At 35.7% G+C, this 14,022-nt stretch overlaps 2 protein-coding genes across 3 annotated transcripts; both read left to right on the forward strand.

Annotated features, from left to right (window-relative positions):
- Positions 1–1,829: 1,829 nt before the first annotated feature.
- Positions 1,830–6,891, forward strand: LOC130814887 (G-type lectin S-receptor-like serine/threonine-protein kinase At1g11410). 2 transcript variants are annotated; one of them, XM_057681135.1, is made up of 8 exons: positions 1,834–3,014; positions 3,279–3,616; positions 4,733–4,864; positions 5,047–5,210; positions 5,293–5,503; positions 5,608–5,845; positions 5,952–6,102; positions 6,205–6,891. In XM_057681135.1, the coding sequence occupies exons 1-8, from the start codon at positions 2,083–2,085 to the stop codon at positions 6,511–6,513; spliced, it is 2,475 nt and encodes an 824-aa protein (XP_057537118.1). In that variant the 5' UTR covers positions 1,834–2,082; the 3' UTR covers positions 6,514–6,891. The 2 variants fall into 2 exon arrangements, with proteins under 2 accessions (XP_057537120.1, XP_057537118.1); XM_057681137.1 differs by lacking the exon at positions 4,733–4,864 and having other exon boundaries at positions 1,830–3,014.
- Positions 6,892–7,032: 141 nt separating this feature from the next.
- On the forward strand, positions 7,033–10,973 carry LOC130814883 (putative disease resistance protein RGA3). Its single transcript, XM_057681131.1, has one exon. It carries the CDS (start codon positions 7,142–7,144, stop codon positions 10,703–10,705), a length of 3,564 nt encoding a protein of 1,187 aa, XP_057537114.1. The 5' UTR covers positions 7,033–7,141; the 3' UTR covers positions 10,706–10,973.
- Positions 10,974–14,022: the final 3,049 nt, after the last annotated feature.

The raw sequence follows: 14,022 nt of genomic DNA on the forward strand, positions 1-14,022 counted from the left end.
TTTTTTATATAAGGGAGAAAGAGGGGCCCTGTGTGGTCGATCACCTCGCACACCTTCAAAGGCTCCTCTGTCCCTTTGAGTTTGTTTTGACTCCCAAACATATTAAAAGGCTCCCACATCGAAAGTGTGATAGAGTAAACTCTGTGGGATGAAGAAAATATGAAATAAAAAGTTAGGGACCTCTTTTTGACCAAAAAAAAAAGAAAAATCAAGAGAAAAACAGATCGCATACCTAAGAGCAAACAAACATGAAAAATTATATAGTACAATAATGACGCATTCCTCATAAGGCTCGGGAACAACCTCTCAAGCTCAAAAATATCACTTTTAATGAAGATCACACACACTCTAATACAAAGCACTTTTAGGTTTTTCAAACCCGTTTTCCCTTTTATTAGCCTGCACTTGATTATTCCAAATCTGATTTGGGGTCCATATATGCATTTAGAATAAACCCTAGCCCATTAGGCAAACTTTCCCACCAAGTATCGAGCAAATCAGAAAACCGAACATTGCCCCTGCCACTGAACCAGAAGATAAGTTTTCCCTATTACTGTTTGCTGTTGGCGCTTGCCTCGTTCAAGGCACATTTCATTCGTTCATTGCCTCGTTTTGCCTCTATGACCCTCCTTGTGCACCTTGCCACCTCTTGCCTTGTTCAAGGCACCCTTCATGCACCCCTTTGATCACTTCATGTAGTGAACCAAACCTCAAACTTCCATAGCCCATTGCACACTTTTCATCAGCATTTAGTGTGCAAAATATGGAATGAGAAATGAGATGATCAATATCATCATCCCACACAAGGAGAATCGGTTCGTGGCACAACACAATATTTGTTCAGCAGCAGCTTGTTCAGTGTACTGTTCCTCACTTCTAAAGTGAGTAACCTTGATTTTAGGATCTTTCCTCATGTTATTGGTTAATGTTCCTTTTAGGTTCAAATCCGATCTGGACCCCGAAATGCCTTCCTATTCTTGTACCTTCTCAATAATCTGCTCTTGTACAAGTGTCGAGTGTCAACTCAATATTCTTGAATTAAGGCTTTGGCGTTATTGTGTATTACGAGTATATAATTGCTCACTCAGTTTAAAAGCAGGGTTAAGTATTAATTGATGCAAATGTTTATGAAAAGCAAGTGTATCTACCAACGCTAAATTGCTTGCCCCATGTCATTGTAGCTTATATGTTTCACATTGCTATTTCTTCTCCCCTTCAACGGAGTCACTTTCATCCACTTAAGCAAACAAGCAATTAGGAAAATGGTAAAGTTTTTCGGTTTGATATGTACATCCCCTAATGTCCTGTTTGATTATTGGTATTAAAATGTGGAATGGTGATGAAAATTAATATAGTAGGTCATGCTTGTCTTACTCTTATCATTCTTTTTCTTCACAAAATTCATTCCCATCCATAACCACTTGAAAGAATTGTATTTGGTGGTATTAAAAAATTATGAAGAAATACATATGATTAAGGATGAGAGTTCTATCACCATGGAAATAACATAATACACTTTATGAAAAGTGAAATAAAACTCATTCCCATTGCCATCATTCAATACCAATAACCAAATACCCTATTAGAGTTTCCTAAAATAGCCTCGGATTTGAAAATTATGACAAATCATGAATTGATCAGTGTCATAAGTGCTAATCATAGAATATAATGTTCCTAATTCCATACTTAATTGCGTTCGATTTGAGCCTTGATTATGGTAATCAAATATCAAGTTTACTCTTACCAGGTCAATCTTAGCTTATCTAAGTGTAAAACCAAATGCTCCCAGACTAATAAATACTACTAGCTGTCTAATTCAGGGCAGTTGAGATTACCCAAAAAATCAAAACTAAAGCCAGTGTATCTGTGTATGCTACCAACACGTAGTGTATTAAGATTAATCTTTGTTCTCCATCACTTCATTTACTTTTGTACTACAAACTTGGCTTACCAACTAAAACCTTATTAAATGCAGCTAGATACAACTAAAATTATAGATTTTCCCTCTGTCAGTAATCACTTGCACAAATTACTCTTACATGGTTCAGAACTATTCTTTTTTCATTGATTCTATTCTACAAAATGATTCTAATAGCTTTTCTAATGCTTCTTTTATTGCCGTTGTGTGCTTCAGTTGATACTATAACTCCTACTAGCCCCCTTAGAGATGGTGATGTCTTGACATCCAAAGCAGGAAAATTTACTTTAGGATTCTTCAGCCCTGGAAATTCCACTCGAAAAAGATACGTTGGAACTTGGTTCACTAAGGTTTCTGTGCAATCTGTTGTTTGGGTTGCTAACAGAGATACACCCATCAATGGTTCTCTTGGAACTCTTTCAATCAATGGAGACGGGCATCTTAGAATCACTTCTCGGAAAACTGTCCTATGGTCCACGGATATTTCAGTTCCGGGTTCTGTGAATATCAACAGCACCTCGTGCAAGCTATTAGATACGGGGAATTTAGTCTTGACTACTGATAATGGTAAAGTTTTGCTGTGGCAGAGCTTTGATCACATTACAGACACTTTTCTTCCTGAAATGAAGCTTGGCTTGGATAAAAGAACTGGGTTAAACCGTCATTTAACCTCTTGGAGATCAAACGATGATCCAAGTCCTGGGAATTTCTCATTCCGGGTTGATCCAAATGGGTCTCCTCAATTCTTCTTGTACCAAGGTTCGAGTCCAGTTTGGAGGACAGGTCCTTGGATCGGACAGAAATGGAGTGGAGTTCCTGAAATGACACGTGCTTATATTTTCAACTATAGTTTTGTCAGCGACACAAATGAGATATCTGTAAGCTACAGAGTTTTGAATGATTCTATCATCTCAATCTTCGTGGTTGATGGAAATTCAGGAACAGTTCAGAGACGAACATGGCAGGAGAATACAAAACGTTGGATCGAGTTCTGGTCAGCACCGAAGGAGCTCTGTGATCAGTATGGAGAGTGTGGTGCTTTTGCTAGCTGCAACCCCAATAGTGCCAACCAATTTCAATGCACCTGTTTTCCTGGGTACTTTTCTATTTGTTTATTTGCTTGCTTGCTCATAATTTATTTACTCCTAGGGAATACTTTTATAACCCAAATCAGAATTTGACTTTTTCACATCAATTTCCCAAGAAGTCGGAATAGGTTTGTATACTATAAGTTGTTTTAAGAGATGTTTTGCATACAACAAAAAATCATTAACCCAAAGGATACTTAAAAATAGGTCACTTCGATGATGTTAGTGTGTTACTGTGTATTATGAAGATCACAAACTTTTCATTCCGACAGATATGAACCAAAATCACCGCGAGATTGGTATCTAAGAGATGGTTCACAAGGTTGTGTGAGACAAGAAAACAGATCAATGTGCAAAAACGGAGAAGGGTTCTTGAAGCTAGAAAGCATGAAGTTGCCAGATACTTCAAACGCTTTAGTGAATAAAAGCTCGACATTGAAGGAGTGCGAAGAAGAATGCTTGAAGAACTGCTCTTGCATAGGCTATACAAGTGCAGATGACACTGGTGCAGGAAGTGGCTGCATTTCATTGTATGGTGCTTTGATTGATACAAGGGTGTATCCTGATGGGGGCCAGGACGTATACTTTCGAGCAGATGCAGTTGAGTTAGGTATGATATCCTTTAAGTTCGTTTAATTCGTTATCAAGCATTCAAGTTTAAATTGTGGTTGTACTGTATCCAAGTGTTTTGCTGGTTCTCTCAATTAAGAAGAAATAAATGGTTTTAGATTTTTAGTTGTGCCAGCTTGTGAAAAATGAGTTCTTGGCCCACTTAGATTTTTCAACGTTTGAGAAGACAGGTTTTTCACGTATCACCTTCGTACGTCATTCTATCCTCCATTTTTAAAAACATATTGTCCTAAGAAACAAAACTTTGACATATTTTACTTAATACTAGATTAATTTTAAATAAGTGGACCTACCTGGACACATTGCTTTCTAGTCTGTCTAATGGAAAACAATAACTTTTTAGATATGTGACTTAGACTCATATACTCGGATTCATGTTTGACTATTTATCAAAAAATCTCGAGATTTGGAACCAAATTGAAGTGTCAAAGTGTCATACCTATATTCGATTGTCAAGGATCCAACACTATTAGGTCCGAGTTACAAAGCTCTTAGGGGTTTGTCAAACATTACACTACATGTCATTACCTCAATGCCAAGTGACGCCTATCTAATCACGATTTTAGGGATGGATGTGAATATGTGATCAACCTTAATCTTGTAAGTTGTAACTAAGAGGTTGTTTTCGATTTATTTTTTTACAAACATCAGTTGCAACGTCACATTGATTAGAGACGCTAATAATTTAACAAGTCATTCCTTTAGTCTATTATGTAAAGGTTGTTTCTCAAACATTAGAGGTTGCAAATATTTCTTTTGGGCATAATAGAGTCTAATGTCAATTAGTCTAATGATTAGTTAGAATCTCACATAAGTTTTTGGTCAATTCAGTCAAACTGGATCATAAAACATTGAGAATACTTCTTTGTAGGCCTTCTAAGTGCTTGGTCAATCTAAATGAGCTTGTGTTTTCTTTTTTATCCAACTCTGACACCTTTGTAACTCCCTTTGTCCCTTTTTCATTGCTACATCGGACAATTTGTGGTGAGTTTTTTGTAGTCCAATGTAGCAAACTATAAGGGCCCTTCTCAAATAAGAAGATGAAGTATCATGCAAGGCTAAGACAGTATTTCTAAGGGACATGTTTCCTTTGCAGCAAAATATAAGAGGTCGAAAGGGCCCTTCTCAAATAAGAAGATGGAAGCAGTTCTCATTGTGCTGGTGTTGCTGGCATCTACATTATTTATCTTTTTTCTGGTGTATTGGATTCACCAGAAGAAGAAAAGAGGTACTTCTACTGAATGCCTGGTGTCATGTTTAGGTTTGAAGAAAAGAATAAATATAGAAGCAGAAAGGTGAATGTTTTGACATTCTAAATAGGATCTTATTAATCAATAATTGAGTAATGTAGTAATCTTTTCCTTTTGTTTGATATATTTTGTTTATTGTAATTCTTTTACTTGTTGATAGCATGGGAAGAAGCTGAAGAAAGGTCTCTTTGGACGAAAGATGTCGAAGAAAGTGATTCTGGCTCAGATTTACCCTTCTTCACTCGTAGCGAATTAGCTGCAGCCACAGATAATTTCAGTTTGGCTAATAAGCTAGGAGAAGGTGGCTTTGGATCAGTGTACAAGGTACCTTATCGTACACTACAATACTATGACTTGTATTTATCTTGTATATGTTTAAGAGATGCATAGTATGGTGGATTTATAGGGTCGGATGGAAAACGGACAAGAAATTGCTGTAAAAAAGTTGGCTCCAAATTCAGGACAAGGCATACAAGAATTTAAGAACGAAGTTAGGCTAATTGCTAAACTTCAGCATAGAAACCTCGTCAAGATGTTAGGATGTTGCATCAAAGGAGAGGAGAAGATGTTGATCTACGAATTCATGCCAAACAAAAGCTTAGACACTTTCATTTTCAGTAAGTTATTTACATTAATTATCTTAGACTGTTGGTTTGACCAATTTTCAACAGAAATAATATGTACTCTGCTACTTCTTATTAATGTCATCGACTCATCGTAGATGAAGAGATCAAGTCATCGTTAGATTGGACAAAACGCTTTGACATTATCATCGGGATTGCTCGAGGAATGTTATATCTTCACCAAGACTCACGATTAAGGATAATCCATAGGGACCTAAAAGCAAGCAATATCCTGCTTGACAAAAACATGGTCCCGAAAATTTCAGATTTTGGCATGGCTAGAATATTCGGGAATGAGCAAGTACAAGTTAACACGACTAGGGTGGTTGGGACCTAGTAAGTGCATTACATGCCCATCTAACATATGTTCGTGCAATACAATTCGCCCGAAAATCAGCTGTGTGCGAATAATCTTGTTTTTGTTGCTTCATTACTTTTACAGTGGATATATGGCACCAGAGTATGCACTGCAAGGAGTAATGTCCATAAAGTCGGATGTCTTTAGCTTTGGAGTCTTGTTATTGGAGATTATTACTGGTAGAAAGAACTCTGGTTTTTATCCTGACAATCCTTCCATCAATCTAGTTGGTCATGTAAGTTAACTATTACCCTTCATTGGATTGGAGTATATATTCATTCATATCTTAGTTAAAGGCTTATGATACTAATCATGACTTTGTGTAAACATTTTACAGGTTTGGGAGCTTTGGAAAGAAGGACGATCATTGGAAATAGTCGATACATCTGTGAAAGATTCTGATGCTGACGAGGAACTCTTAAGCTGTATTCAAATTGGATTGCTATGTGTGCAAGAACGCGCAGATGACAGACCAACAATGTCAACCGTAGTGTTTATGTTGAGCAACAATGTGGAACTTCCTTCTCCGAGTCAACCTGCATTTATCCATAAAGGAAGCTTGCATGATGCAGATCCATCGTCGTCAAGTGCTGGAGCGTATTCAGTAAATGAACTCTCATATACCTCCGTGATAGATGGTCGATGAAGGATGGATTAAGCTTAGCTACAGGTGTACATTTTCTTGTTTTTGTGAATTCGGGTTGTCTATAGTTTGGTTTGGTTAGGGTGGGGTCGGTGCATTCAAGAGTTTGTTTGGGTCATGGTAGGTTATGGTGAGGGGATTGCAGTCGATGCGGGTTAAATCGGGTTAAATGTAGTATATTATATATTTAAGTATGGACGGAACAAAAATATGAAGAAAAACTATGTAAAATTAGCCCGCCAACAATTCAAAAAATATGTAAAATAACAAAGAAGAATTGTTGTGTATTTTTGGTCCGTTCATATTGAGAATTAAAAAAAATACTATACTGTATTTAACATTATAATTATGTTGTATTGGATTGAAAGGCAAATTCTTAAATTCTTGATTTGTAATTTTGTATACAAGAGGTGTACTATATGCTATTTTACCTAAACTTCCTAAAAAAAAACTTATATTTACAAGGTCTATTTCTTTAATACAATAGGTTAATCCAATGCCCTTTTTCAAATCTTGTGAAGATACAAATTATATATACAAGTGGACCTTGGACTACTAAAGAGTAATTGAAAATAGAGTTGTTTGAAAGATTCAACTGTTAAAATTAGAAAACAAATTACATATATTAAATATGGAATTGAAGATATGTATTCATTATCATTCCCCATCTTGTTCTACCATACACCCTTCTCATTATGATATGATTGACTCAAAAATGGAGATGCAGGGATCATTTGCTGTGTCTTCTGCCAATTTTTTGTTGTCACAGCTGACAAATGCAAAGCTTAGAGAGTCGCCTTTCTTTGTGCGTTACAAATCCGGACTTGATGAGCTCTGTGACACCATTGGCACTGTTAAGGCTGTACTTCTCGATGCAGAAGCCAAGCAGGAAGAGATTACCCATCAGGCGCAGCTCTATATACAGGGGCTCATGGATGCTGTTTACGATGCTGATGATTTGCTTGACAAGTTTGTCACTCTTGCTCAACGACAACAGCTCATGAAGGCTGGTAAAGCCTCTGAAAAGGTGTGCCTCTTCTTTTCTCGTTTCAATCCTCTTGCTGTTGCTGATAAGATCTCACTGAGGTTTGAGGAAATCAGAAAAAGGTTAGATGCCATAACCATTAAACATAGTAAGTTTGGGCTAAGAGTTGACGACTCTAAGCCTATCAGGAGGAGAAGAGCGGAGACATGTTCTTATAATACTTGTATTATTGGGAGGGAGGATGATGTGGAGAAGATTGTAAGCATCTTGTTAGATAGTAAAGTCCAACAGGATATTTCAATCCTTTCTATTGTGGGTATAGGAGGATTGGGGAAAACGGCTCTTGCTCAACTCTTGTTTAATGATGCAAGGGTTACAAATGAATTTGAATTGAAGGTGTGGACTTGTGTCTCTGATCAGGATCAGAAACAATTGGATGTAATGGCGATTCTTCGAAAAATATTGATTTCCGCTGATGGTACTTATGAGGGATTATCCATTGAAGATGTGCAAAGTCAAATTCGACAGAAACTAGCGAGCTCCAAGTACTTGCTTGTTTTAGATGACGTATGGACTGAAAACCAGGATCATTGGCTCAACTTAGTGAACTTCTTGAAGGGTGAAAGTGGAAGCTGGGTTGTGGTTACAACTCGTTCACAAGAAACCGCAAGAATTGTAAGGAGTGATTCAGTGCATGAGCTGCAAGGATTGTCTAAAGAAAATTCATGGCGTTTGTTTAAAGAGATATCATCTGAACTGAGACTATCAAACCCGTATGATGACTTGGTAAATACCGGGAAAAAGATTGTTGAACAATGCGCTGGAGTCCCTCTAGCTTTAAGAATTGTTGCTAGTCTTTTAAAGGGTCAAGATAAGAATAGGTGGCAATCAGTTCAGGAGATGGGGTTAGCAAACATAAGAGGGTATGAAGACGACATCATGCCTATATTGAAGTTTAGTTATTATAATCTTGAATTCCCTTTGAAAAGTTGTTTTAGTTATTGCGCGTTGTTTCCAAAAGATTGTGTCATAAACAAGGATGTATTGCTTAGCCTTTGGATGGCACAAGGCTATGCTGTTCCATTAGATGAAACCAAAAGTGCAGAAGATGTTGTAGAAGAGTATTTTTCCATTTTGCTGCACAGATGTTTCTTCCAAGATGTAGAACTAGACAGATCTGGTGAGATTGTCTCATGCAAGATACATGATCTGATGCATGATCTTGCTCGGAATGTGGCAGGAAAGGAGATTTGCTTAAGTAATTCTATCCCGGACAGCATGGATAGAAAAGTTCGGCATCTAGCTATTATGAAAGTGAGTTTGATAAAAACTCTTTCACTAAGACACGTTCGTTCATATCTTCAAACCCCATTTAGCCTAGAACGTGTCAGGTTGAATCCAATTTATTTGGAGGACATATTTGCGAATTTCATGTGTGCAAGGGCTTTGGATCTACGCTGCTCAAAATTTAAAAGCATGCCGAGCACTATAGGTGAATTGCTGCATTTAAGGTACTTAAATCTCTCGGATAATGAAGATTTGGAAGTTCTTCCTGAGTCGATAACGAAGCTGTACAATCTGGAAACCTTAATATTGAGAGGCTGCAAGATATTGAAAAAACTACCCAAGAAAATTAGCAAGCTAGTTAACCTTAGGGTCCTCGATTTCAGATCTTGCGAAAGTCTTGCTGATGTGCCTGACAATATTTGTAAGTTGGTGAAGCTTAGGGTCTTGCAGGGAATCGAGAATCGTAATGTTACACGTATGCCTAGTGGCTTGGGTAATTTGATCAACCTCCACACGCTACCAGAGTTTGTGTTGAGTAAACCGAGTTCTAGTTGTGACGAGTGGTTTGATCAGCTCGAAGACCTAAAAAGTCTCAAAAATTTAAAAGGTAGACTAACTTTCCAAATTCATTCCCCGAAAAATGGTATCCTTGATGGAAGAAGGGAAGGAGGATACCTCAAAAACAAGGAATCTCTCGATTTTATTAGCTTTTTGTTCAGTGAAGATGTTAATGAAACAGCTGTGGATCTCGAAGAAGCATTGATGAAAGAGTTGCAGCCTCATTCCAACCTTAAAATCCTCGAGTTGTGGGCGTACCATGGTGTGAGAATTCCGAATTGGGTGTCGTCTCTCCACAATCTAGTACAATTGGAACTTTTATTGTGCGCGGAATTGCAGCAGCTGACATGTTTGGGAAACCTGCATCATCTAGAAGAACTCAGACTTGGGCACATGCCAAATTTGGAGTACATAACCGAGAAAAGTAGTTTACCGTTATGTAAGTCTCTGAAACGGGTTTTCTTTAGTACATTACCGAAACTGAAAGGATGGGTGGTAGACATTCATCAGCTGGTTGGTAAGAGCAGCATGGACACGGAAAACTTGCAACTATTGTGTCTTCCTCAATTGAAGACATTAGAAATATACGACTGCAGGGAGCTAAGTTTTTTTCCCTTTTGTCCGATTGTTGAAAGATTGGATTTGAGTCGTTTCAATGATGAATTACGAGTAAAACAAATCGATGAGCAAAGGGATATGCAGCCCAAATTAAGGGAGATTTCCATAACCGGAAATGCTCTATGGCTAAGATCACTAACACTCGAGTCTTTTAAGCAACTTACACTGTTAAAAATAACAGGGGATGAGAAAATGGAGAGTTTGAGAGAGCTTGGGAATGTGTTTCGTAGGTGCTCATCTTCCTTACACGAGTTGTCACTAATTCGTTGCATCAGATTACGGAGTGTATGGGGAGGATTGATACATCTATCTTCCTTGAAGAAATTATGTCTAGTAGCATGCCCGAATGTGAACCTTTCGAATGAAGACGAGACTAAGAATGGGATGTGCATGCCATCGCAATCGTTTCATCACTCCCTCCGGTCCTTGATATTGGATGAACTCCCACTGCTGGTGAATCTACCCGAATGGATTGAGAACCTCGTTTCCCTCGATACACTTGAGATATCCTCTTGCAAAGAGTTGGGATCAATGCCGGCTTGGATGTCAAACCTTACCGCTCTCAATAAACTTCTCATCTATCACTGTTCAGCAGACCTGCAGAAAAGATGCCAAAATCTGACAGGCGAGGACTGGATCCACATACAGAAAATCCCGAAAATTAACATCGACTGCAAGGTATATAGTGAGAATGAGATACCGTCTGCGCCCCCTGCTCCCCCTTTGCCTCTTATATTGTCTATTTGAGCAGACCCTCTATTTCACCCAAAAGAATCGCATGTACGAGTTGAATGGAGACAACGCAAGAGTGGAATCTCGATATTTAGTATCCTATCAGTCCAGAAACATGCCTTGCAATGATCTATTTTATGAAAACCACACCATTATGATGAGTTTAAGATATCTTGCCATTATTAATGTGTATATAAGTTCAGTGTGTACTTTTATCTTCATGGAATAGAACATCCATAATATTGTATGAATCCACATTAATTTCAAGTTTTCAGAATGCTGTGATTGCGCGCCTTTCTCATGCCCTCTCCCGATAGAGTGTGGGTATGATCTGTCCGCTGCCTCTCCCTCCGGACCCTGACTTTGTGCGGGACACTAAGCTGATGACCATGACCTGAATGCGATGTTGAGTGCTTATCAGCTCAGGGTCTTATTTGTACAATTATCTCATGGACTTCTACTGGACAAGGTTAGTACCAAATCACTTTCTTATAATAGTGGGGAATGGTTTGGTAGAAAGTTTTGACAGTAGTAAATTATTGACTTTTTTGTCCACTCATCCTTTGGTTTACTGCTCAACTTGTTCCAAATAATTATACCCTAAATTTAGAGGAATAGGAGAAATCAATAAGATCATCAAGTTCCTGGTAAGAACCAATTTGATTTTTTTTATATATATTCTACTAGTGTAGGGTAAGGAGAACTCCTACATGCTATAGAAAGAAGGGGAATTGATTCTATTGTATGGTTGCGAAAATTAAACTCTTATTTTAAGAATTATATATTCTCTTTTTATAAATTGCAACGAGGGAAGTTGGCACAAAGATTAAAAAATTGTGTACTTATTATAAAAAATACGTATTTTGTGATTGGTATTAAGAGTGAGAATAAATATTGATAAGAATTAACTAAAATGACGGCGAGATTTCACAAAAAAAAAAATGTAAATTTACAACGACGAATCAAAAAGAGTGTGTAATAAATTCAAAAGAAGCGAGTAACAAGACAATTGAATACTCCTTCCCTCATCCTAAAATTGTCTTACTTTTTATTTTAATTTATTTCGCTGAATTTGTCGTTTTATCATTTTTGACTATAACCCTAACACTTTAACACATCTTTAATCTCTATCTTAACTTTTATTTTCCAATTAACTCAAAAAAAAAAAAATAAAAAAAATAATCCACTCAATTCTATTTCATAACTTGAATGTAATTTCATAAATTATAATGTATCCAAAAGTCCAAAATTAGCTTTTGTTCCAAATTACATCAGTCCATGTAAGTTGTAAGAGTAGTATCTTAAGGCCGATTCCATACCTGTTTAATTTATGCTTAGCACACGAGTTTGGATGTTTGATGAAACAGTTGACTTCATAAAAAATAAAGGGAAATGTGCCAAAGATAAATAAAGCTGGGTCATTAAAGTCAAAGTAGACCCATCTCAGTAACAGCCCCAATTATGCTTACACAAATACTACTATACACATTCATGGCTTACTTGGAATTTAATCCATTTGTCCTTTTAGTTTTACAACGTTACCTTTCCTTATCAATTCACGCAGCTTGTGCTTGAGCGGAGTTGGTGGGTATGTCATATCGTGTCATTCAACTTACCAAATAAAAATAGTAAGTCGTAACACGATAACAACAAGCAGGACATCAAGTTAGACGCGTTATAGGGCAAGACAATATTTTCCCCCAATTAAGCTATAAAATGACAAACCTAACTAATTATTTTTGAAAATCACAGCGATGTCTCGTGTTGCGTCGCTTTTTAAATTAATCTTATGTTTTTAATTTTGGACATATCCTTATTTTCATTGATTCAAAGCTAAACGTGAGTAGGTTTAAAATAAGAAACTTAAAATTGATTATCTAAAAATAATATTTATAATATCATGATTCATCAAATATATGATTTAAGAGAGAATTTTGAGTACACTTCAAAAACATTAGGTATTTGCTATTGAGCACTTTTGCTTACTTAGGATGTACTTCTATAATTCTATAATTTATAGTAAGGGACCTTAACCTTCATATGTTAAATCAAACCCTTTTTTTTTTTTTTACTAAATTGGTATAAAAATCTTTAAATTTGATCTAAATATCAATATTTTGCACTTATTAAATTGTCTTAGTATTTTTAAATAATTTAATATCAATATTTTTAATATATAACAAGAACAAGATCAATATAATTATATATGACAGTAGATATAATTGGGTTTGCAAATTTTAAAATAATCACCCATGTTGATGTTATAAAGGAATTTCCAATAAAAAAAAGGAGTATGTTCCACTTGAAAATACATAACGCGAGAAGATGAACCTTAAAGCTAAGGGGTTGTTTCTAAATTGGAGAAAACAATAGCCTGTTCAAAGCCGATAGTGTTTTCCATATTTTAGGCACAAGATTTACATGAATATTATGAAAGTTTCTTGAGGTTTCATGTTGTACAAAAGATTCACACTAGCTTTTTTTTTCTTTTTTATTTTATGTAATCAGTATGATACTAACTAAATTTTCTGTATAAATGCACAAATTTTCCATTTTATTTGTATCTTAGATATTTTAACTAATATAAATAATGCATAAATATTTTAATTCGTATAATGAAACGGATGGAGTACTACCTTTTTCTAAGTAGATAAGTTAGGGGTATTGGTTGTAGTATAAACTAGATTCAATTCAAATCTATAAAAAACTTTGAGGCTTTAAGATAATTGTCATACGCTAAAATCGTTAATTTTCTATAATATTATATATAAGTTTTTCTTAAAGTTTCACTAACCCAATAATCTAAATGAATATTTTTAGCTATAATTGACATCCGGTGAAACTCATTCTAATAAAGATTTACCTTTCCAAAAATATTTAAAAAGTTAGTTACAAATCACCCAAAATTATATTAAAAGGGTTGATAACTTTTTACGCTAAAAACATTTGAAAAATCTCATCCAATCCAAGAATTCAATATATTTATGACTAATTATGAGCACAATCAAACATTCAAACCTAAAATCCAAATCATTAAACATTCAAATACAAAAATTCTACTAAATTCAAATAAAATATTGAATTACGATAATAAAAAATTTGCTTTTGAACTAAAAAACATAAAATTTACATCTAAAAAACTATATTTATTCAGCCTTTTACATTTACAATACTTATCATTTAATATTCAACTAGTTTTACAACTTTTCTTTATGTATGATTTTTTCCTATCACTTTTTGATTCTATTTATTAGACATAGACCTACTAATTTCTTGTTCTATTATTACTAAATCAACAAAATTTGATAAACCAAATTCAATTATTTTTTTTT

This window comes from Amaranthus tricolor, chromosome 6 (genome assembly GCF_026212465.1).
Source record: "Amaranthus tricolor cultivar Red isolate AtriRed21 chromosome 6, ASM2621246v1, whole genome shotgun sequence".
NCBI classification, from domain to species: Eukaryota; Viridiplantae; Streptophyta; class Magnoliopsida; order Caryophyllales; family Amaranthaceae; genus Amaranthus; species Amaranthus tricolor.